The sequence below is a fragment of the Sabethes cyaneus genome, chromosome 2, assembly GCF_943734655.1.
Source record: "Sabethes cyaneus chromosome 2, idSabCyanKW18_F2, whole genome shotgun sequence".
Classification (NCBI taxonomy): domain Eukaryota; kingdom Metazoa; phylum Arthropoda; class Insecta; order Diptera; family Culicidae; genus Sabethes; species Sabethes cyaneus.
The window spans coordinates 142,325,728-142,351,612 of NC_071354.1; the positions used below are offsets into that span (position 1 = coordinate 142,325,728).

Genomic DNA, 25,885 nt, shown 5'->3' on the forward strand with positions numbered 1-25,885 from the left:
GTTCCTGACGTATTTTTGCCTATCATTCGTATGTGTAATGACCGTATGTCTCTTGGCCTGTCCGCTTTAAACAATCAATGCAGTGAGTAGGCCAATTTTGTTCTGAAAAACTCAATTGAGCCCTAGTTAGCCCAACAACGACACCTTTAACAACTTTGCAAAGTCACTCAAAGATGATGCAAAGCCATTATAACGGTAATTCTCATAATGCACGAAACAAAACCCGTTTCCTACAATTGGATGCCCACTTGTCAGACTTGGGCTCACTTGCCTCTTGAAGAACTCATCGACAATTCCCCCGGCGTCTCAGAAGTCGCAAATCGCTTTCGACTTGGTCGAACCATGCACATTGGCCCCCTCTGTTTCCGGTACCGGTAGGGCTATTGAAGAGAACCATTTCCAACCAGCATCTTGACGACGTGTCCGGTTCACATTACATTAGAAATGTATGCAAGCAGTTCCTGTAGCTTGTAACTCTTACACCTTCTGCTACACCCCAAATCTGTTTGTACTCCGCCAATTATCGACCGCAGCACCTTCCACTCGAACACGGCAGAGGCGCATATGTCCTCCATGAGCAGTGTCACAGCTTCATGTCCATTTAGAACCGACATTGGTCTAATGAATATTTTGTACATCATCAAATTCGTACGATGGCGTATATTTCTTGATCGCAGCGTTTTGCGAAGAACAAAGTAAGGCCAATTACGAACAGATGTTGTATGCTTTCTCCGGTATTGAAAACCCGTAGTAGTTTGATTTAGGTAGGTTGCCTTATTAGGGCCACGGTAACGAGTCTCGTGATGGGGCTGTCATTTTGGGCTGCCATTTTAGCCGCCCGATCCGGATCAGACGCTGTCGTGAACCGCTCATAACATGGAGTACAACAGCGCACTTGGTTGAGGAGTCGTCAAGTCACCAAGAGCCGCTTCTGACATATTCCGGTTGGTACCACGAAGATGCAGGGATAAAAGTTGCTGAATAAAAGGCTACGCACAGTGATGTCTATTTTATTTGAAATTAAATAAAAGAAAACTTATCCAATTTAATTCTACTACGTGTAGTTATTCTTGACAGATACGTATTTCGCCTACGACTTGCAGGCTTCCTCAGTGTCTGTTTTCGAAGCGCGTTTTATGCCTGAAGTTTTAGCTACTCCCTTATAGAAATCTTTTAATATTTTCGTTCGGAAGAACTAGTAGAATTACTGCCCGTGATAGAATAAATAAGTATACTTTCCATGCAATCGACCAAATGGTTGCAAGTGCAATCAAAAGGTCCAAATATTCCTTCGCTTCAGGAACAGACTAGTTTGCTTAATGTGTAGCATATGTATAGCAGCTGTTATTCATTCACTGGTAATGTTGTTTGAATGTTCTCTCCAATAGAATATATTCTCAGCCCCATCGATTCCTGCTAAAAAGATCCCTAATGATTCCTGCGGACAAAACAAAAGAGAAAAGCGTGGAAAATAATGCTGGCATCACGTCACTTTCTGCCTGTTTCTTCAGACTTCATTTTGAGTATGAAAAAAGCTTAAAAGTCGCTCAATCGAGCTGAAAAATCTTATTGGATGGATTTCCAATGAGCTTTAACCTAAGTACTGCTTCTAGGGTAAAATGCTGCTGAGTTTCTGCAAAAATACGAAAAATATCTGCGACTGGTTGGTCAACAACCTGGCAAGGCTATCCCCGTACAAGAGATGAGAAAAAACAGTGATACTGTATAAGTGCAATGCGGTATAACCCGATTGGACCACTCAGCTAATTCATCTAATTAGAATTTAATGAAAATTTATGAAATTGGCTGAATAATCAACGAGAGCAAAGCAATGCTCCTCGTTGCCGGCGGCCGATGGATTCAGGCAGTCTGGACAGTCAATGGTAAATGTCGTATGACTAAAAGAATAAAGACTTTACCAGTCCAATTGCAACTGCAAGATGAAAAGAAGATTTTATGAAAAATAGCGGAGAATACCACAGAACATAAAATAAATGATTTTTTTTTTATTTTTGATTGTATTTTTTACCATTTGGATTCTGAAACATTTTCCACTGTCAGTTCATCAATATTTAGTTCTAAAAATTTCTAAGGATGGCTGTTTACTATATTCAACCAGAAACGTAAATGATACAAAGTTTCATTGATTATTCACCTATAAGAATCAAGTTAAATCTGATAAGAAAAAAAAATGCATACATAAAATTCGAAAACGCAAAAGCCTCCGCATTCCAAAATATAAATTTTCAACACATCTTCAGTTATTACAAATTGTCATGAACTTTATCAAATCAAAACATTCTTTTTAAATTTGCTCTTCGAAGCTTTTTTTCCATCGAAAATGCTGGATTACAGAATTGTAATAACACAACTTTTTCATTTCTGACTGATTTAGCGAGGTTTCATGAAATGACTCAATATCAACTTCGAAAGGACACTCCCTGGAATTCGGACATTAACATGTTCGTACTCAATTAGCAATCAATTAGCGTACCAGCAATTAATTGATTCACCTTTGCGACTTCTATATTAAGGTTAAACAGGACAGTTAATCAGTCGCATACTAAATTTGCATTTTTGGTCGATGCAAATTTTAGCCAATTGACGGAATGACCATAGTCAGTTAGCCCATAAGCAACATTTGCACTTATCACATTTGTTTCGATGGGTTGCAGTTCCTGGCCAGAGCAGGGAAATATAAATATGCGCCAACTGACGACCAATCAACGAATCACGTTTTTAACGAATACAATTTTGGTTTTCTTTCTCCCCCCACAGATGCTATCGGTACAGTCACCCGGCTGCGCGGGGATGGAGCGGCTCGGCGTTCCTGCCCGCAGTTCCATTGGCTCACCACCTCTCAGAGATGAACGGTAGGAGAGACAAATTTCCTAGTTTGCAAACTGTTGATAAAGCTAATCTATTCATCATCCTATTATCCATTTCGGCAGCAGTCGACGATTACGAGTAGACTCCGGCGTTGCAAACGTCACCACCAACTCTTCCGCAATCTACCAGCATCATCCCAACGTGCACCATCACAGCCATCACGCGCTTCATCTGCATGACCATCAAAGTACCAATAGCAGTAATTTTATGAGCAATCATAGCTACCACCACTCCCAGTTCCACCAAACGACTACACCGACGACGACTAATAGCATTCGGCATCAGGCGTCCTTGACGCCAGTATCATCCTCCACGACAACGCAGAAAGCAAATTCGCCAACGGCGGATTCCAATGGAAGCGTCGGAGGAAGTTCCGGCAGCAGCGGGTACGGGAAGGCCAACCATCATTACCAGGGAAGCAATAGTTTCTTCGGAGGAAGCAATGGTACCAACAACAATACGAGCCTCTGCAGCAATAGCAGTATCAGTCGGTGTCCGCACCACGTGGCGCTGCCGGACGGCGAACGGGGACCCGATCGCGATCTGCAGATACGAACACCCTGTCAGGTTAGTGAGCTAATCAAGTTCTTTTGATGTTGTTTAGTTTCTGTAATTTTATAATTTTGATTCGAAATCAAACCAAACACCCAAAACAACGAGCTTCATTTTACAAGTCAAATATTGTAGCATTGTTTCCGAAATCAACAGAATGCAAAAAGTCTTTTTACATAATTCATAACCATCGCTGGCAAAACCCGGCCAACAATAGCTTCCCTATCTGACAGGCATCAATTTTTCATTACACCCTCCTCGTTTGAAACAAACAGCAACCCAGTGAACAATTTTGTAAATTACCTCGAGATTGCATCGCCCGCCGTGCCGCCGACCGGCCGGCCTATCCTAAGTTTCCATTCTGAAGATCCCCTTTGCCTGGTGCAAGCATTTGTCAGCAGAAATAAATCACCTGCACTGACCTAGATTTTTCCCTGAATACCCTTTCATTCCCTCAAACGTGCACTTACACTCACACATACATAAGTGCGCAATTTCCATGTGAAGCACCCGCTGCCGGCGTGCCTATTCCGGTATATCCGCTGGCACAACAACAGCGCACTATGACGGCATGACGATGATAGCTTTCATATTCCACGTCAAGGATATTTTTCAAAGGGCAGCCAGCCTCATCTCTGGTGCCCTGACAACCAGAAACCTAGCGGGAATTGTGCGCCCGTTCTCCCCTAGCAGCTGTTTCGGTGGATGCTGCTACTGCCCAGCGGTTTCTCATCCTTAAATGAGGATGATTCATGAGAAAATTAAGGCTCCACCAGCGGTGACCCAGATAGCGATGCGGTTTTCCGGGTAGGGTTGTTTTATTTATTTATTTTGTTTTTTTTTGTGATCGAATAAATCAATGCTTGGCGGAGGAAAAAAAATAAACAGTTTCATGGCTGTAGACAGCCAGTCGTATTTATTCTTTTCAATATAAAAGTGATGTATTGCTGGCTTTCTTTTGATCGTTATTCTCTTAGTTTAGACTATTTGTAATAATTAAAAGCAAGATGCAACCCGAAACATTTATTTCTTCGTCACTGCTGTTAACTAAAAGGTGATGAAGGCAGGTGAAAAATCTGCTCGTTTATAACTTTAACGAAATTTGATTATTTTCGAACATCTTAGAAGATTTTTCCAAATCAAACAGATTCCGATTTTGAATCTAGACACTTCACCGCCTATTTTGGTACTAATTTTGTAACGATCCGACAACGTGGATGATAAAAAATCATACACATAAGTGCCAGTGCCGCGCAGAACACAATTTTCAAATTGTATGCGTGCTTGAGTCTGTTTCGCCTCGTTATATTTGACACGGATAAACCCTCATGAGGTTCGAGACCATTGTCTCAATAAGTCCTCATAACCAGTAAGAAGTGTTTCCGGGGTAATGTAGAACTCAATATCAATGTTGCAAATTGAGCGAGAAGCAAACGATACCTACTCGCACGCGAGCGAGTATGAGAAGCATAGCAACCAACGCTTTTTTTTATTTTTTATTTTTTTCAAAGCAAAGAATAAAAAAACCGCTTACGTCACTGCCGCTAGCGCGCGTCAAACACCCGTCGTTAATGTGTGCAGACATGCTGCTACCTACACACTCGCGATCGGACAGCCTCATATCGACTTTCTGCAAAGCTCATTCATGAGGCAAACATCTCGTGAGCAGCCAGCTGTCCGTGTGGTTAAGATTCGAACCCACGACTAGGCGCTTGTCAGGGCAGACTATGCAACCTTATGGTTACGGAGCCCGATAGTTAAACTGATCCGAACGACTGATCAACAACAACAGTTGAACGGCATCTTCACATTGGTTCTAACACCACTAAAAGGGCGAAAGATATGGTCCAATAAGCGGATGTCCCCATTAGTGGCGGCCCTTTCTCCACCCTCTCTACTGGCTTTTGCGCCTTTCTCTACTCATCGATCGTCCTTCAGGTTTTTTCTGAATTTTCTCCGGCCACTGCGCACTCTGCTATAAAGTGTTCAAGGTGCGCATAGTTGGAGTCAACCTTAGCGTTGAAGTCACGTAAATAAATTTCGAGCTTTGTCAACCACACTCTTTAGCTAGCTGTTTCTGTAGCTCTTTGTCCTGCAACTCTATAGCATCTGATGAGGCATTACACTGGATCATTGCCAAGTTTCTTACTCGTATTCTGAATCTGGAAACGATAATTCTATAGTTTATTGGTTTCGATGTTATGAAGGCCGTGTGAGCTTGAGCTCAACAGGAATTAAAATAGCCATTATCACCTCTTGTGCCAAATTATAGTAGAACTTGCCAAAAAAATGTCTTGTGTTCACCAGTATCCGGCCAAAATTCCAGAGAGCTTCAGACAGCTAGCTCTTCTGGGTAAGGGTCGAGACATGTTCCGATTCGTGTCTGTATTACAATGGGTCTTAGGGTCATTGTCAGAAATCCCAATCGATTGCTTTCTTCCTTTTCTGGAACAATGAATAAGGTTGTCGGGAAGAGTAGGAAAACAGCTAAGGCAAATCACGAACACGGTTTGAACTACATTAGATCGAATGATGCGTTTCCTGCGCATCTCGGGAACACTGCGAAGTCCCTTCGAGACGCAGCGAGGGTTGAGATAACATGACGGCTTATCGTACACGCTTTTCAACGTCGCCCTTGAGGAGATGATCCAATGGTTTTAGGTAGGTTAAAGGTAGTAAACTCCTCAGTTTCGCGGAGGTTGATTTGATATTATAGCAAGAAACTTTGCAACGGCGAAGTAAAACTATGCCAGTAAAACCAGTTTTGTTCCATTCTTTGAACCTGGATAAGACCCGGGGTTAGATCCCAGTGGATTCATAGCAAGTTAAAGTTAGCTCCGTTGGTCAGGAAATAGGACGACCAGTGAGAGCAGTGACATTGTGTTGTTTGCCGAAATAATGCAACTGCTGCAAAGAGCGCGGCCCAGTTTCCTCAAGGGTGGGCGCTAAATTAAACACCATCTTATGTAACTAAAATGCATTCTCCGCGAACGTTGTAGCTCGGAAAGCAAAATAAACACATAAATTTTTCCGCGTGGTTCGTATAACGCGCCTTGATCGTCTCTCTAGTTAGCCGTACTGACGCTAAAGGGTTACCGCGCTTGAAGACTTGGCGAGTCTTCGAGCACGCGTAAGTTAAGTGGAGAGAGAACAAGAGACGCCCTTCACTTAGCCAAATGGATTTACCATCAATTGTTTTTCTTCTATGTCCAAATGGATTTACCCACCATTCTTTTTCTTCTACGTCCGTGTCCGCCGGTCCGGCCGAACAAAGGGATACAATCAAAGATCTCCACTGCCTACGGTTACCCGCCAAGACTTCTACCTGTCGCCAGGGCAAGTTCTCGTCTACCGCCTGAATGTCGTTGGTTAAGCTGCGTCGCCATCAGCCTCTGGGCTTGCCTCTTCTACGATGTCCTCGCGAATTCCAGTCGAGTGCTTCTCTACATATCTCGTTCGCTCCTTTCCTCAAGGTGTGTCCGATCCACTTCCACCTACGTTCACGAATTTCTGTTGTTATCAATTCTGTAATTCTGTTGGCCGTTGATGACATCGACGATGGAGTTCCTCGTTGGATATCTAGTTGTCAAGCCAGTAAGCACGAATGATATATCGCAGGCAGCGATTAATAAACACCTGCAGCTTTTCCGCTGCAGACGCACCACTTTAACGTTTGAGTTGAAAATTCGGGTTTTCGTATGATAGAGCGATCTGGTTTGAGCGCCAAATGTTTCGCAGACCATCAAATGCACCCCTGGCCTTCCTGATCCGTGGGGCTATATCAGTCTTGGTCAGTCTGATCCGTGGGGCCATATCAGTCATGGTACCACCATCGGGCAGACCTGAATGACCAGATATGGTTAAATGGTCTCAAATATATGCAAATGTCGAAACGTCGGGAAAACATCACACTTCAGTCTCGATAAATTGCTCCGAAGACTGCCCTGGCAAATATTAACAGCCATAAACAAACAAACAAACCACCATCGGGCTACCAAGATATTGAAAGGCGTCCACCTGCTCAACTTGTTGTTTCGCTACTGTGAAGTTGGTGGTATTGTCAGTGTTCACTACCATAGAGTTAGTTTTTGCTACATCCACTGTGAAACCTGCTGCCTGGGAGCTCTCGGAGAGGTAATCGAACTTGCCCTACATATCCTTTCGGCGTTGTGCGAGCATGACAATATCGTCGGGTAGGTCGAGGTCATTTAGTTGCTCCATCGTTAGACGATTCCAAAGCAATCTTCGATTTGGTCTACTGCCAGCGCTCCAACCAATATCTCATCCATAATAATGAGAAACAACAGCGGTGATTAAATGCAACCCTATCACGTACCAGTAGTAAAGGTCTTATAACACCTTGCACGAGAACGCCTCTTATTGAGCCTCGATGAGATGGACTAGCGTATCTGAAACTCCTCTACCCGTAAGTGCGCCCCAGATGTGCTCGCGGTTGAGGTGGTCAAACGCTTTTTCGTAGTCAACGAACACGAGCAGACGCGTGTCGAGGAATTCCGGTTGAGAATTACCTTACAGAGTCCTTTGAGAGTAATACAGAGTAACGTAATACCCTACCAGTTACCGTGTTCAGTTAGGTCTCCTTTATAGGGACTTTGATTAATGTGCCCTGCATCCAATTCACCGCATATAAAGCTGTTGCATCTGGGCTAACAAATATGGTCAGCTTTATGCATCCCTGCTGAAATACAATTTATCCCTGTCGCTCTGTTGGATTTTATATTTTTGATGGCTGCTTCAATTTCATCCAGTGATGACGCCTCATGGTGGACGCGTTCAATGCGACGAACTATCCATCGCTTAAGCTACTAGACTGCTCACGCAAAACATACGCGTCCTTGCCGTATTTGAGTGAAAGATATAGCGGACGATATTTGGTGGAGTACCAACTGAATGCTAAGAATGATGGAGACGTTTGAATCACGATCTACAGAGATACTGCTTAGAAAGATTCCCATCGTACATCTAGTGACAGTCGGTAGGTTTTGGTGGGCCGGCTAGGTTTTAAGGATACCGGAAGACAGTGCGGCGGAAACGGTTCTCTTCATCGATCTAACGGAGCCCAACATGCGACCAGGACTACGCGACTTGCGACTCGTGAGACGCCTGGGGAATTGGCACGAGCCATGCTGACTCTATGCTGACGACAACAGCACAATAGAGTGTTGATCTATAGTTCTTATTCCGCGAGTAGCACTACCGAGCTACCACTTTAGATGTAGTGGACGGGAATGGCGTTTCGTATTCAGCCGATTGCACCGAGACAGACGCTGTTTGAGCTACCCTTAATCTGCGGAACCGACGCTCGAAGAAAACTGCGTCATCCGAGAAGGACAGCCACTCTTCTCTATCTGCATACGACAACCATGGTTGCGCACCCGTCCAGCACCGCGTGGAGGTAGGGATAGTAGTTAATCGTTTACATGTTCACTTAATGCTAGGCGTGTAGGACGTGTCAACAGTCAGCGACCATTCTCTGACAGTATACAACCTTGGTTTCCAGCAGGATATGCAACCCGATCTTCACAAAGATTACTGTCTCGTACTCTCCCAAGTCTAGTTGCGTCGCCTATCCCCAATAGCAAGAGATTTCGTAGACCAGTACCAGGCGGGCTTGATGGAAGCCCGCGCTGTTACAGATCCAATTTTCACACTCCGACAAATTCTCCAGAAAAGTCGGAAGTAGAACGACCCCACGCATCATATTTTCGAAGATTTTAGGACAGCATACGATACAGTCGAGCGCCAACGGCCATGGCAGATGCTTTGCAGACAAACTGGCATGCACGGCTGATCAAAGTTACCCTGGAGCTAATGATGTGTTAAGTGAGTATTTCGGGGGCATTCAAGAGTCCTTTCAAATCGCGCAGAGGGTTGCGGCAAGCGGTCCTGTATGTTATTTAACATCGTTATTGAAGGTGTGGTCTGCTGAGCGAACATCGAAACGAGAGAAACGCTTTTCGGCAAAAGTAGCCAACTTCTAGCCTTTACAGACGACCTTGACATCATTACCAGAAATCTTGGGACGGCGGACGTATTCTACGCCAGACTAAAAACGGAAGGATTGGGTTACAAATCAGTGCGTCAAAAACCAAACACATGGTTGAAAGAACCGCCAGAGAAAGCAACGTTTGTCTCCCATGGACAGTGACTATTGACGGCGATGAATTGGAAGTGGTTGATGAACTCGTACTTTTGAAATCTCTGGTTTCCGCCAACAATAATACGACTAAATTTTCCTCCGCAAGACTTTAGACTTTTTCCTCCGCAAGACATCGATCAAGAACCATTCGCCGCCATATAAAGCTAACGATTTACAAAACGCCAATCAGACCGGTAGTCCTTGAGGCGGACTTGAGACTTTAACTTTACTTATGGAAGATATACGTGCACTTACCGTATTCGAACGAACAGTGTTGCGGACTAGTTTTGGCGGAGCACAAATGGGAAGCGGAGAGTGGCGAGGGCCTCCCAAGTAACAATTTGGGTTTTATTACACTCTTATGATGGCATTTAAGACCAAAATTGGTCATGAATACCGCCATAAGAGTACAATAAAACTTACATTGCAGCTTGGGCTATGAACCACTAGAGATTGAAGTCGTACACATGGCGATAGTCGTGAGACTATGATGGGTCGGCCACATCGCAAGCATGCCGGACGACCGTCAATGAAATCTGTTCTCTTCAAGATCCCCTCCAGGAACCAGAAACGAGGGGCTGAAAGAATATTTGTGGAAATTGCAATGTTTTATGTTCTCTGGTCATTTAAACTCGCTTTAAACTAAAATGTCTCTTAAAATTATCTTTTTTTTGTCACGTGAGAACACTTTACATGCAAGCGTTTGCGGTAGGCAAAACCAGCCAAAATCTATCCCAATTTTTTCGTGTCCTGACGGTGCTAACAGAGAATCACTAGCAGCGCCGACATTCAGTGAGCCGTGCGAGAATCGGAACACCCTTCAGTCGGTACTCAGCCCGGATTTACCACCCCGTGCAGCAGCCGAGTGATGTATGCCACAATGATGGAGGCTGCCTCTTGTGTAATTCTCGAGTATTACATGTGGGTGGCAATGCAGTTCTTGAGCCACCCATTGAGAAGCTATTTTTAAACGAACGAACCCATTATGCAACACCCCTTGACGGATGCACTGGATGCACAATATACGCTACCCCCGGTAAAGCTGATGCATAGCGATAGGGCGGTAGTTGGTAACAAGCAGGTGGGGGGGCGGAGACTTCGGTAACCTTGCCTCTGTTAAGTGCGTAGCGTGGTGCACGAGATTTTATTTCTCGCTTATACCAACATTGGCAAAATATGCGTTTGGGGTGATTTTTATTTCCATTTACGCCATCACGTGAGTGTGCAGTTACACGCAAAACGTTCTACTGAACTTTGATCCCATTTTAACGAGAAATGCTTCCCCCTGCTGTATTGAGAACATTTAAATTCTGTCACTTGTGGTAAAATTTTCATCTGTGACTGACTGTGAACATTGAATGATTATAGAACAACATTGTACCGGAGAACATATTGATGGATTGAACAAAACAATATCAAAGTTTTCATTTTACTTTACTTTACTTTACTTTACTGTCTAATGTTAGTCTATTTTTGGTTAGTAAAGTCTTGTCCTGTTTTACTATGTCTAATATTTACATGTTTGCCTTCCGCTTTTTTTCACAGCAGTCGGAAATTCCGCGAACCTACGTCAAAGCACCACCGAACAAAACGGTCGGCGATGTGCCCTCCCAGTACCAGTCGGGCGCATCGTCCACGTCGTCGTCCAGGAGTAATCTCAACAGTCAACTGCGTGGCACCGGAGCGTCCAGCCTCAGCCACTCGCTCAGTGGTGGCTCCGTTAGTCTGGGCAACCGAGCGATCGCCAACAGTCTATCCACGCTGGGCAGCGGCAGTGGCCACCACAGTTCGTCGATCAGCGGCTCCAGCAGCCAGCATCACCAAACACAACCCAAGTCTGACAAGTCTGAAAAGCTGAAGCAAATCCTGCGGTCTCTCACAGGTAACAAAGCATCCAAATCATCCACTAGTGGTATTAATGTTAATAATAGCGGTAATAGCAGTAGTAATAATAACAATTATGGACCTAATAGTAGCAGTACTAGCTGTAATAATAATAATTATCAAACCCGAAGCAATTCCTACGGGAATGGGAGCGTGATCGGAGCTAGTGGAAGTCGTGTGGGTGGGTTGAGTTCTAGTGGTGGGTCTAATTTAGCAGTAAGTGGAATACATAATCATAATCATCACTACCGACAATCGGCCACGTCGGTTCAACACCGTCAACAGCAGCAACAACAGCAGCAGCACCAGCAACAACAACAGCAAACTGGGCTGTCCTCTTCGGTGCCGAGTGCATCATCTAGCTCGCTAAACCAACAACAGGGCAGCAGTACACCAATGTCTCTGTCCGCCAGTCCCAGTCCGGACACCAGTACGCACTACATGTGACAGGATGGAGGACCGGCGCAGGATAGTTGAAATGTTGACCCCGGTCATCGCGGTGATCTGTTCCCCTTTCTGTTCGTCAAGCTAGCTAATCGATGTCGTGATAATATTTGTGATTCCTACTGCGAGCAAGATGGCTGATTAATCGATGGGATTATTAGTTAAAATTACTTATCTATTATATTGTTATCTTCTACGGCCATATTCCTATGTTTATTTCCAATGAAGTGCCAAAAAGATGGCACTCAAGTTGAACGATTGCTCTTCTCATAATTGCCGTTTGTGCATTTTCTATGGTATGCAACCAGTAAGTTGTGCCAATGACTGCCACTCATTGTCAGCTGGAAACTCTATTTTCAGTTTGATCTCAATTTGAATGTCAACATCACGTGTTGCAAAGTGACTGCTTTATTTACTAGGCGCATCAAAGGTTTTCCATTTCCACTAGTGAAATGAACGTTCATCCGCTGAAATGCATTAATGTCAATCAAATTTGAATTATGTATGTAATACTTATGTAAAAGCATTCCCTATAAACTTTCAGAGAAAAAATATCGATGCACTTCATTCTTACTGCGGATTTCCGCATGAACTGTAATTAATTACCAATAGTGCATACCTTAGCTGAAAACATACCGTTATTGCTCAGCCATAATTTACATTTTGCCTTCAATCGGCCTTTGAAGTAAGGTAAAACAAATCTTATCCAAACTGGAATATCGCTCAACAATAATTTAAACAAATTGACTGCAATCTTATTCCAAGAATTTTAGTAGTTTGAAAATTGTTTCTTTAATCCTAAACCGTACGCTTCTGTCAACATTTGTTAACCCCGACGAGTGATTAAGTTTTGAAAAGTACAAAGCAAGGTTAGGTTTCCTGGGTTAACAGCCATAATTTCTGTTGTTTTTATTTCCACTATCACCCGTTATCGAATTTCGTAACTGATAGGTTCACAATAAACTATCAACGTTATATAACAACTTTCCATTGAAACAAAACCTTTGTTTCTCCGTAGACTTCGTAACCAGTTGTTAGCGTATAGGATAATTGTGCGGGATTTGCGCAACAATCCTACTCACCCTAACAACATCTCCCAGCCGAACTTTGAGCATACAAGAACTGACTGGTAAGAGCAGAACCGTACCTCAAAGCCAACCGAAATATTGATATATCCACGCAGTGTACGAAAAATGTCAAATAAACACCTACCCCGGGTCTTGATTCGCTCATCCGACGAGATTAGCTCCGCTTTTCACAAAACTCCCAGCTAGGGTGGAAAAAAGAACTGCTCAGTTGCGTGCCGCTTTCCCATACCACCAGGTGAACCGTCTTTTAAGAACTAATATATTATTTCGTAGCAAGTAAGGTTCAAAACAAAAAACTAAACGGAAAAATGTATCAAATTTATGTGCAAGACTACCATTTAGTAAAGTGTGCAACCAAAACGATGAACAAGTAACTCAACTGTCAACAAAATAGACGAATCGAGGTTAATTGTTAACTCAATTTAACAGAAAGCCTGCAAATTTAAGTGAAATGACAGCCTTTCCGCTCTTCATTTCCGAAGGGCAGAATAAGATAAAGCTAGGGAAATTTTATTATTTGTTAAGTTAAATTATTCAATTTATAAAATCGACAGTTTTGGCTGCAGGAAGCTAAAACCAACGATAAGTCCTTGCGCAAACTGAGAAAAAAAAACTACAGAAACAAACAGCTACAATAGTAAAAACAATTCAGCTTCTTAAATATCACACATCAGGTTACAGTAAGTCGCTAAGCGTTAAACAAAATAAAACAAAATGGGAAATAATGGCTCAACTACTAAAAAAATACAATACATATATAGCACGAAAATAGTCGAAATATAGGTGAAAACATACACAAACACACAACAGGCAGACCCGCAAGCAAACAAACACATACACACACGAACACAGTATAGTAAATAAATGAAAAATTACCGTCGAAAACAATAAAAGCTTTTTTCGTCAATAGCAACAAAAATGAAATAAAACTACTACTAATACTAGTGACGCAACTACTACTATTATTATTACTACTATTACTACTATTACCATAACTACAAAACTACAGCAAAAGAAAAGCACTACTATACAACTAACAGACAAAAAAATTACATGGCTGGGAATGTGTAATCTTTCTTTTAAAGTCAGCAGAATGGGCGATGAAAAAAGAAAAGAAAGAGGAAGGACATAGTTTAGCGAAATAAGCATAAAATCCCGTACTAAGTTAGGCAAAAAATAAACAAGTTGACAGGCAACAGTCATTCAATTTATGTTAGTAAATGTGAGCGCATGCTAAAATGAAAACGATTGACGAGTAGAATTACAACAACAAAAAATGTGAGTGTTCATTGGTACGTTTATACTTTTCCTTTTGTTTCATTTGTGTACGTTCGTATCGTAGCTTATAGATAGTAATGACATATTTATTTTACCTTTCGCCGAGAACGACCTTCTGCCGACGTTCAGAACACCCGCGGAACGGCCCCTCGGGAAACAATCCGGAGTGTCAAAACGAAACAAAAAACAAACAAAAAACAAGCGTCATATGCCATATTTTCTTTTTTTTTAAGATGTCGACAACATTTTTCGAAAACCAAATTTGTGATAATTTAACCAAAATCGAAAAAAATTCTAAATTTTCAGTTTTCGTTCAAATCAAGCCAAAGCTATACCGATTATAAACATACTAATTATTGGAATATTTCTGTCGACCAAAAAAAATCATACCAAAATTGTTCAAAATAAAAAGTATTGGAAACCATTCGCCGGCTCAGGCAGTTTTAAGCAGACATATTTTGCCGAGCGTAACACTCCGCGTATAGAAGAAAACCAGAAAGGCAGAGTAAAGGGGGAAAGGAGTCACTAGGTACTTGTGGTTTATCGAAAAACAAAACAAACAAAAAAACAAACGGCAACAAACAACAACAACAACAACAGCAAAATGGTGTCACGCACGAACGCGCAGCTTATCCGACGAACTAAGCGCCACGGCGAAGAGAGTGAAATTGTGATATATTCAAGGTGAAAACATAACCAGATTGTAACTACTGAGCGGTGTTCATTATATAAAGAAAAGAAGAAAAAACAAAACGTTAAAGGAATGTAGCTTAAAGGTTATTTTAGTCGCCATTTTGTGTTGATGTGGGGAAGGTAGCAGAGAAGCTCCAAATTTAGGCAACCAAGGCGAAAAATATACACAGGAGAAAAACCTCCATCGATCATTTAAACATTTTCCTACAACTACAGCGAGGCGACTGAATGTGATTGAAATGGTTTCGATTGATTGTAAGCAAAAAAAATCAAATTTTTCTCAATCATCTGATTATAAGCTTTGAAATAGGTTTCACGAAGATAATTTCCATGCCGTGGAATATGTTAGAAAGTTTGTCCCGATTCACGCAATTCACGGTTTCAACCTGGCCCCTCAATTTCTGGAACAAAAGGAATTCTTGAAGAGAACGGATTTCACCGCGCATTCTTGCGACGTGGTCGGCCCATCATAGTCTCTTAACTCTATCCGCTATCCGTTTATAATCCGCCAAAAATAGTCCGCAGCACCATTCGTTCATAAACAAGTGCACGTACGTCTACTGTAAGCAAAGTTGCTGTCTCAAATCCGTAGAGGACTACCGGTCTAATTAGCGTTTTGTTCATCGTCAGCTTTGTGCTGTGGCGATTGTTCCTTGATCGAAGACACTTGCGGAGGGAAAAGTAGGTTCGACTTTCAGCTTAAATGCGTCGTTGAATCTCCTTACTCCTTATTATTGTCGGTGGTGATCAGAGATCCCAAATCTATGAACTGATCAACCACTTCCAGTTCAACGCCGTCAATAGTCACTGTCCATGGGGGGCATACGTTTTTTACCCTGGAGCCTCTTCCTACCATTTATTTGGTTTTTGACGCATTAATTTGTAACCCAATTCTGTTAGCCTCCATTTTCAGTCTGGCGAATATTGCCTGCGCCGACCAAAGATTTATAGTTATGATGTCGATGTCGTCTGCGAAGGCTAGGAGTTGCCTACTTCTGCTGTAGATCGTTCCTCTCGTCTCGCTGCACTCTCGCCGGAGCACACCTTTAATAGGGATGTTTAATAACACACAGGACAGTCCATCGCCTTGCCGCAACCCTATGCACGATTCAAAGGGACTTCAGGTGGCCCCGGAACACATTACGTAACACATCACTCCAGGGTAGCTTTGATCAACTGCGTCACTTTGTCCGGAAAACCGTTCTTGTGCATTACCTGCCATAGCTGTTCGCGCTCGACTGTATCGTATGTTGTCTGAAATCTACGAAAATATCATGTGTGGGCATGTAGTACTCCCGACATTTCTGGAGGATTTGTTGGAGTGAAAATTTGATCCGCAGCAGCACGGCCCAAAAGTGCCCTTCGAATTATCTTGGACGACGTAACAAAATCTGGGTCAATGTAATGCCACGGTAATTGCAGCAATCGAACCGATGACCCCTTTTATAGATGGGTCAAACTCTGCCTTTTATCCATTCTTCAATCAGCTTCTACTTCTCCCAAATCCTTGAAACTAGTGTAGTGGCGTTGCTAGTGTTTTTACCATTTTTGTAGAGTTCTGCCCGGAGTCGGTCTTTCCCGGCGGCTCTATTATTATTATTATTATTCTAACCGATTTCTCCGTTTGTAGACACTCCTAGATTAACTTCCGTTCCGTCACTTTCTGTTATATCGCCATCGAGATGCCCATCGAAGAACTGCTTGCACTTGTCCACCACCTCGCACTCATTTATGACCATACATAATACATCATCAAGGCACGGAAAGCTGCACAGTTGATACATCGCCACCATCAACCGTCTTTCTAACGACGAAACCAATCATGGGTCGTTGTTCGATTCAGAACAACCTCTCCGTAAAATTACGGGAGATCGAGTTGTCGAGTCAAAACCAGTCAAAACATCTGCATCTCATTTCCTTGCCGACAAGGTCGTCAGAGTACATTTATGGCAGTCAATATGGCACCGAATAGCACGCTTCCCTTCACTCACGGGTAGAAATCTAATCTCCAAAATAAGCAAAATGACTCATGGTTTCAGGATTCTAGCTTATGTTTTATAAAAATCCACCATCATCATCATCATAAATATAAGAGGCTTATGTCTGTCGCCAAAACGAGGGGCGCGTTATGTATTTTCGTGGTAATAATCGCCCACATTAAGCAAAGACTCAAACCAATCATACCAGATTACATTCAAGACGAGCAAAAGTAACGTAGTTGCACCTCATAGAGTTACATAGCGTTAGCGTTACATAGCGTACCTCCAATTTGCTCTCAATCAGACGCGAGGCGACGCGCGGGTTACAGCTAGTGAATAATAATCATGAAATCACGAACTTCTTGCAATACAATACAAAGCAAGATCACGAACTATTATTCATAATTTTGAGCTGCCTGATACGGTAGTTCAGTCATTCATGGTTCTGGAATCAGATTTCTTTCCGTGCTTCTTCAGTGTACCCAAATGCTCTCACAGACTCGGGAAACCATCACAAAACAATAAAATTAGTTCAACTAACCTGTCAGCCGTAATAAGATTTTGCAACTCGAAGCACTAAACATTGCATTCTATAGGTTCTATTGCTTTTTGAGCCATAAATTACACTAAATACTGAGATATCTGCCCAATTAAAATGCATCACTATATTTTTGGACTTTTTCGACGTCGATTCTTATTAATTTTGTCGGCTGTTCCATTCGTCACATCACTCGCGAAACTTATCTTGAGGCACATAAAACTTTAATTTAGCACTCGAACTGTTATTGAGTGAGATATTATAATGATTTTACATAAACTGTTCACTTGAATTGATAGGAAAAACTTCACTTCGTTTCGACTGTAATTCCGAATCCACGACCATCGTTGCTGTACGTTACCAGGGGAATGGACGATAAATAAGACGATAGTGGCAGCTGAACTCTGACGACCTTCACATTAAGTTTGCTTGTAATACAAATTTGGAGCCCATTCTGGATTTGTAGCGAGCGAGCTGCGATTCTATTGAATCTAGTCATGAAAACATGGCGTCTAATCAGGGGCTTGGTCAAAACGAGTGAAATTTATCGGTGCTCTTTCATCCGCACAACACCAACACTAATGTTGGTTACAAAAACAGAGTTAACTGTCAATGGACTGGAATTTATTCTACTTATTTGGAAAACACGAACAACACGCAAAAATGGTTCAGAGATTTTCAAAATTCAACAAAACGGATCATTAAGTGAATGGTTCGAATAAAAGCCGATACCATTTCAACCATCTTCTTTCGCCATCACAGAAATGAATCCTTAAAAATGAACACATTTAATACTGCAGATTTTCATATTTATTCTACTATTTCACCATGCAGCTCGCAGATTGGTTTATTACATTGGTTTTATGAAATTTTATTTACGGAATTGAATTTTTCCCACACCAATCAACAGTAAACCTAAAAAGCTATCAAAATCACCACTTTTGTAAGCACTGTAACAACTCCAATGTTGGTATCGATTCCAGTAGAAATAAACTCAAACGTCAGGTTCATATCTACTCACAGACATTGTCACATAACAAAAAAATAAGTCGCTAGTTAAATTGTATCTCTTAAATCAATCCATAACCTAGAAATCAAGAATTACATCCAAAAAATGAGTAATAAAACAAATATCAACTATACCTGTCTATTCTACACAGTCAAAAGCTAATTTCCCGTTGTCTGTACTCTAATAGTACCATACCACCAATTGCATGTAGTAAAAAAAACAAATACAAATCGGAATATTTATCATAGCTCGTCCCCACAGAACAAACGCATGTTCCCGTTATATCCTGTATAAAAAAACAAGCTCCGAACGAAAGTAAATATATAAATGGAAACCTGTAAATATTGTAAAATATATATTTTAATAATATCAGTAACAAACACATTACAGCAACAGGTAAAACGAAATCAAACACAGAAAAAGGTGAAATTGCATTTACGCGCGGACTATTTTGGGAGAATCTTGGCATCTAACACACATCTAACTTATGGTTGATCTGATTTAAAAGCGATTAACGTCATTTTGTGTTGTGTGAGTGAACCGTGGCTAAATTGATGTCCATGTTTTTTTCGTTTTTGTCCTGCAATTGAGCCATCTTACATACTACCTACTTCATATAAGAGAAAACAATGAAATCGGCTCAGTAATCAAAGTAGATCAAAAGTAGATCTCCAAGAGCTAGACATTCAGATTCAGATGACACCTATTAGTTGCTCTCTGAGGAATACTCATCACATTTTTCAAATTTTCTTTAAGGTCAAAAGAATATCTCTTGAACCAAAAGATTGCCTTAAAAATATGGTTCAACGAAAATTGCACTTAAATAGTGTCATTTATCAAAGAAAAAATTGCTTTTCAAAGATATATTATATATTCTGTGTATTCAGATTGACAAGAACAATGCAGACAATATATTCCTAAAAACAAAGCTCCTGTTTTGGGCCCAAAAACTGTTTTCGAACTTGGGCTTTCCGACGAAAAGTTAATGACTGCTCATTTACCCTTAATTGTCGCTCTCCTGATTCGCTCGTTTCCTTAGTGTATTTTTGCACCAACGAACTAAGAAGTCCAGCAAAAAATAACCCTCATCCGGTTTACTTTGAGCCAATCCCGTTTAGCTTTGAAATCCTCCACATCGAGAACTCAGGTTCAAATTCAAACCCAGAAGAAATAACGAATGACCGGTCACGAACGAATGGTTTGTTTACATTTTGAGCTTAGGCTCTGTTCAATTGTGGATCTTGATATATTTGTTCCAAATCAATTACGCTGTGGCGGATCTTTTCGATTTGTCAATTTTATCTTTAAATACGATGTAAGATAAATCGTTAACAATAGACTGCATTATTTTATTTATGTTGTTTTTCGGAATACCCAATAAATATTTTATTTGAAAAGTTCTTTGTTCAACCATTAAACAATTGTTATCAAAGAAAGAAGCGTTTCATAAGGTATTATTCAACAATAACACTCTAATGAATGAAATATGACAAATCCTAACTGATCAACTTGACATTTAATTTGAAGTAAAATGGTTTTGAATTTTCATTGACAGTTGAAACTTCGATTATTTTAAGGTTTAGGAATATAACCAAAACCCGCATCATAAGGTTCACTCACACAACAGTTTTTAGTGGAAATATTCCCAAAAAAATCAGTAACCGAAGAAAACAAAAAATGCAGTACGTTCTACTATGATAAAAATTTCATCAGCCTCCCCTTTACTTCAACAACACAGTAAAAAAAATTAACTTATTGCAACAATTTGGGGACTTGAATAAACCGCAAAAATGCAAATTAGCGAATGCAAAAGCCGCAGTAGAGGAAACATGATAAGCAAATTTTTCGTTGATGGAAAGCGGACGATAATTTATTCCATCAACTAAACGTTTTTTGGTTCGATAGCAAAATAAACAACAAACTAACCCTAAAGCAGATTAACAAACCGAGCAACTAAAGTACCAACCAATTGGTAAAATGCCAGAATACACGCTATATAGAAAGTACCGCCATTAAAGAAGAAAAAATGTACATTTATTCGACAAATAGAGAACAAGCATGAAATATTTAACAATAAATGAAACCACTAGCACTGGACAACTACATACAATAAACTAAACGCTACTAAACTCAGAAATGAAAAACAATTGGCAAACACTCAGCTTTACATTAAAAAAAATATAATCAGAAAACGCCACATAAGTTAGTAGGGTTATTGATGAATGCAAAAGAAAAAAAAACATTACAAACCATCATCGGCAAAAATGGCAAAACTGCGTACATCTATAAGTTAGCAATCAGAAAATGTCAATATTTTTATACTTCATCCATTTCACTGAGAACGCCGCAAAATTGAAGGAAAATATTTTTTCGCCGAACCACACAATATCGCATTAATAACAAATTTAAAGGAAAACCAAATCAAAACGAAACATTTTCCACAATCTGGAAACGGGAACCGACAGGTGACAGGCCCCCTGTCCTGAGCTCGCCGTAAAGCGGGAACTAAGTTTGGTAGTTTGTGTTTACGTGTGCTTGTATGTAGGAACGTATGCGAAATGACGATTAGTAACGCCCAGCGATTAATATCGGGAACATTTCCCAACCAGTCAAAATTGAACAAACAAACACAAGAAAAAAACCAGAACGGAACAACCGTGCGCATATATGATTAGGTCGTCACGTCACACGATAGGATCGCGTCAACTGAACATTCACCGAACGAACGGAACAGGTCAAAACGTTATTGCATGGACCTTGGGATCGGACAGATCGGCAAGGGTGTGTTTGCAAAACAGAAGAATGAGCGTGTGGGTGTAGTAGTCACTACTGGGTCCGAAGATCATGTACGAAAAGCGAATAATGTTGTCTGTGTAATTGTAATGGAATCGAAGTAAAGCAAAACAAAAATACACATACACAAGCGAAGAGAAAAAAATGTAAAAATAATACTTCTACCATAACACGCGTATGTATAGCGGTAAGAAATATTTTACGTCATCTTCTCGTTTTAATTTTATTATTTTTTATTACGAGGATAATAAAAATGTGAAATTTTAAATTATATATTGAAATATAAAGAAATAAATGATTAATATTTATTATGCAAGGAACCATGCAAATCGTGGACAAATGGAATATATATTGAAAACAATTAAACCATTATTGAATAATAAATGAAATTAACATTCCCCAAGCTGTTATTTGTCAATGATTCTCCATATCACATCCTTTCGCAGATTGCACAAGTCGGAAATAAGCATGCAATGAGTGATTCGCGCCCTAAAACCACTGCGATCACTTGCTTACAAGTTTTCTAAGGATATCGTACCAGTTCGTCGGTGTTAAAACTGCGCTGAACTACGTGACAGCAGAACGTTCTCCGCCCTGAGGAAACCGTTAGGATGCAGAATCCAGCAGCAAACTCCGTGACCCTGACTACTATGCAACTATACCTGACTATACTATGCAATTGGTCACATAAACATTCTGTCATCGACGAACTTGCGACCATGGAAACCCAAAAATTTGAACGACGCGATACGGAGCCATACGGAACAACACAGACTCCACGATCGCACAATGAGCTTGGCACGGTGGTTACGATGATCTCTAAGCCCCCCCGTCCCCAACAAGTATTACAATAGTATCAAGATCGGCAAATCCTGTGGCTCACTTCGCACAGTTTCAGCCTGTTTAAACTATTCGACCTGTGTCGCTATCGAAATTTCGACGTGCATGTTACATGCTTTGTAATGCACCTGTTTGATCCCAATCGCTGAACCAACTCTCGTTTTCATCAACAGCTGAATTATCCGAAATCGCCTAGTTTACTGTCCTTCTTCGACTAGATCCGCTGTGCGAGCATTGAATTTGTATCCATTCTGGCGTCTTCTGTCGCTCATTAGAACAGGTGCAATGCGAAGGCAACTCGTCGTGCGCCATTTTGTTGCTTCAATTCCAGTTTTTTCTAAAGAAATTTCTTGAAGACGTGGAGTTGGTCTTCACTAGCAATCGCGTTATCGTGTTCCTCTAACTCCTTCTACTTAGGTAAGCGCTCTCTTCCTTTTCTAATTTAAACTTCCTTTGCTCCGTTCCTAATTCATATGGAACGACCAGCCCTGGCAGGTGTTGTGGGTTCAAATCCGGTTATAATCTCTGATTACAGCTTGGTTCGACCCATGCACCTTCCAGCATTGGACAAAAGATAGAAGTCACAACGACAACTTGTTAAGAATAGCTACCTATTACCCCCCCCCCCTTCCTTTCCACCCTTCCCCTTCATTCCCGAAAAAATCCTTCTTCATTACTTTCCCTTACCGTCCCTTCATCAATTGTAAAATCATCGTTTCAAAAAAATATTCCTTTGCTCCTCTAATCGCTGCAAGGCCAATTTACGTAAAGCTCAAGAGTTGGGAAAGAGCTACGTTGGGAGGTAACCATCTACTACGTCGAAACACTTCCCGCTTCTACATCTATATATAAAGGTGACTCCAGAAAGCCTTGACCATTCTCTACCAAACTTGGCACACATGTTCCTTGACATAAGGGAATCAGCACTGGAAGATTCACACGGATTAACACGGAGCGGTCTTAATAAGTAAAAGGGTTGACCGATTGCACTTGCGCAAGTGGCTGGGAAATAAGAAGGTGAGGGTGTAATAATGAGTGAGGTTAGGGAGGGGGTCCCCCGGGGAGAGATATGTGAAAAAAGGCTGTTTCTCTTCCATTATAGGGATTTTCAGGAAGCAAACATATGCATAATTGATCGGGAAGAAATTAGCAGGAAGAGACGAGGAACGTCAGTAATAATGTTTGTTCCGCCATAACTCCGAAAAGGCCAGACAGTTTGTCATAAAACTCGGCACACATTTTCCGTGACATAAGGGAACCAGCGCAGGAAGGTGGTTGCCAACAGGGAGGAGGTCCATATAATTAAAAAGGGTTGCGTTTCTCTTGCATTTAGACTGATTGCAGTTATGTATGAGACTGGGAGACGAGAAAGGGGGTTTCACTGAGGGGAAATATATGGAAAAAAGCTTTGTTTCTCTTGCGTTACAGAGATTTTCAGGGGGAGACGAGGAACGTGAGTATGAATGTATATTCCGCATTAACTCCAGAATGCCTGGACGGTTATTCATCAAACTTGACACACTTTTTTGACATAAAAGAATCAGAGCAGGGGGGTTGACAAAGGTTCAAAGGAAGCAGGAATGTTCAAAGTGGTAAAAAAGTGCATTGCTCTTGTATTTAGAACGATAGCAGCTGTACAAATGACTGAACAATAAGAGGGGATTTCTGAAAGTGGGGAATAGAGTGGCCATTGACAAGGAGGAGACTCAAAGACGTAAAAAACGCTTTGTCTCGCTTGATAGGGACGAAGACAGATTTACAAGTGGTTGGGGGAGAACAGGAGCGGGGAGCTGACAAAGGGTAGACATAGACACATTCAAATGAAGAAAAAGGCGCTTCTCACATCGTATTTTAGGAGCTATTGGGCCATTGGTCCATTCGAGTCTGTCCTGGAACCATTAGCGTAACTAAAAGGGGTACCTAGGAGACCAGGCCCCCTCCAGAATTCAGCAGGCCTCTTCCAAAAAATTTCACATTTTTTCAGTGACCATGTAAGATAGTAATGTTCCAGCACCTGATCTCCAAGAACAAGAAATCGGGTCGCTGAAGACCAACAAAGTCACCACGCTGGTAAGGACCAACACTGGAAACTGGCAACGACTCTGGGCTATTTACAAGAATTGGACAGACGAGCAGCTACCGGACAAATGGATGAAAGAAGTGGTTTGTCCCAGCTACAAAAAAAATGATCGGCTCGACTGCTGCAACTATCACGGCATAACGCTGATAAACGTCGCCTAAACGCCATCGGTTGTTACCGACAGCTCATGGTTTCGTAGGGAATTACCATGCATGGGGGCTCGCGCAACTACGGACCATATTTTACCATTCAATAGATCTTGCAGAAATGTCGGAATTACAACATGCCCATGCATATTTATTCATTTCAAAATAGCATACGATACAGTCGATCGAGAGCAGCTGTGGCAGATAACGCACGAACACGGCTTTCCGAATAAAGTGATGTGACTGATCAGACATTAAATAGCTTCATTAAATCGAGTAATGTGTTTCGCGGGCTTATCGGGGACGCTCGCGGATCCCTTCGAGACGCGACGAGGGTTGAGACAAGGCTTATATTACATGCTGTTCAACACCGCTCTTGAGAGGGTGTTCTGATGAGGGGACACCGAAATGAGAAGCACGATTTTCACCTAAGGTAACCAATTCCTAGGCATTATAGATGAAAGACTGAAAGCGGAGTCTAGGAGAATTGGGCGAATCTTAAATACATGCATCGAAGACCAAATACGTAAAAGAGGAGGTGCAAAGGAAATAAACGCGGGCCTCCCACGGACGGGAACCGTTGACGGACGGAGACTAGAAGTGATAAGTGCTTTCGTTAACATTCGCTTCTGCGGAGTTAGGATTTGAACCCAGGTCTCCAGTATGAATGCCAACTAGTCCACCGGATGGATTTTTATGAAGCTACTGGAATTCCATTCCTTAATGTTCATCATCATTACTATTCATCATTATTAATTCCAGAACTAACTTCGATGACTGCAACCGTTCATTGACAAAGAGATAAAGAGTAATGAAGGGATTAAACTAAGTAGTTCAAGGCAGCTCCAGCTTCAACGAATTCTATTTCGCCTAGATGCCAAAGAAATCTGTGAAATAAATTGGTTTCCTCTAAATTTGTCCTTGATAGGTAAATATTTGGTTATGCTTTCCGATGCCTGAGTACCTTTCTATGCATTCCTCCTCCTTCTTCTCTAGCAGCATAGAACCGTGGTAGCTTATCTCTATTGTAGACAGTCTTGGGCAACTCGTCGCTAATTCATTGAGAAAGTTTAACCTAGTCTAGCAGGTTGGGCTCCTTTACTCCTTGTGCCGGTGGGGTTCTTGAAGAGAATAGATTATGGTGCACAGTCTTCCGTCATTCTTGCAATGTGGCTGGTCCACCGTAGCTTCCCGACTTTCGCCATGTGTACGATGGGAATATCGCCAAGTGGTGCGTGCAACTCATGGTTGAGCCTGCGCCAGTCTTCGCTTTGCGTTCATACTCCGCCAATACTTTTTGTTCAAATACGGCAAATGCACGTAGGTACACACTTAAATTTTTTTACCGAACACCGTAATTTTTTGACGAAATTAGAACTGCTGAACGTTCGGTGGTCAGTTCAGTAAATAATTTGCTTGACGAACATTCGGCAATGAAAATATTTTTATGAAATGTCAAAAAATGCGGACTGTTCAGTATAAATTAACAAATCTCTCATCAAAAATTATTGC

General features: G+C 41.5%; 1 protein-coding gene across 3 annotated transcripts in view; it reads left to right on the forward strand.

Annotated features, from left to right (window-relative positions):
• The window catches only part of LOC128738559 (uncharacterized protein DDB_G0283357), a 47,019-nt gene extending 25,326 nt beyond the window's left edge, over positions 1-21,693 (forward strand). The window contains exons 2-4 of one of the 3 annotated variants that reach the window (XM_053833786.1): positions 2,779-2,873; positions 2,952-3,456; positions 11,147-21,693. In XM_053833786.1, the coding sequence (XP_053689761.1) occupies positions 2,779-2,873; positions 2,952-3,456; positions 11,147-11,932 (1,386 nt within the window). In that variant the 3' untranslated portion in view covers positions 11,933-21,693. The remainder of the gene's footprint in view (positions 1-2,778; positions 2,874-2,951; positions 3,457-11,146) is intronic. The other 2 variants (XM_053833785.1, XM_053833784.1) reach the window with 2 other exon arrangements.
• The last annotated feature ends 4,192 nt before the right edge of the window (positions 21,694-25,885 follow it).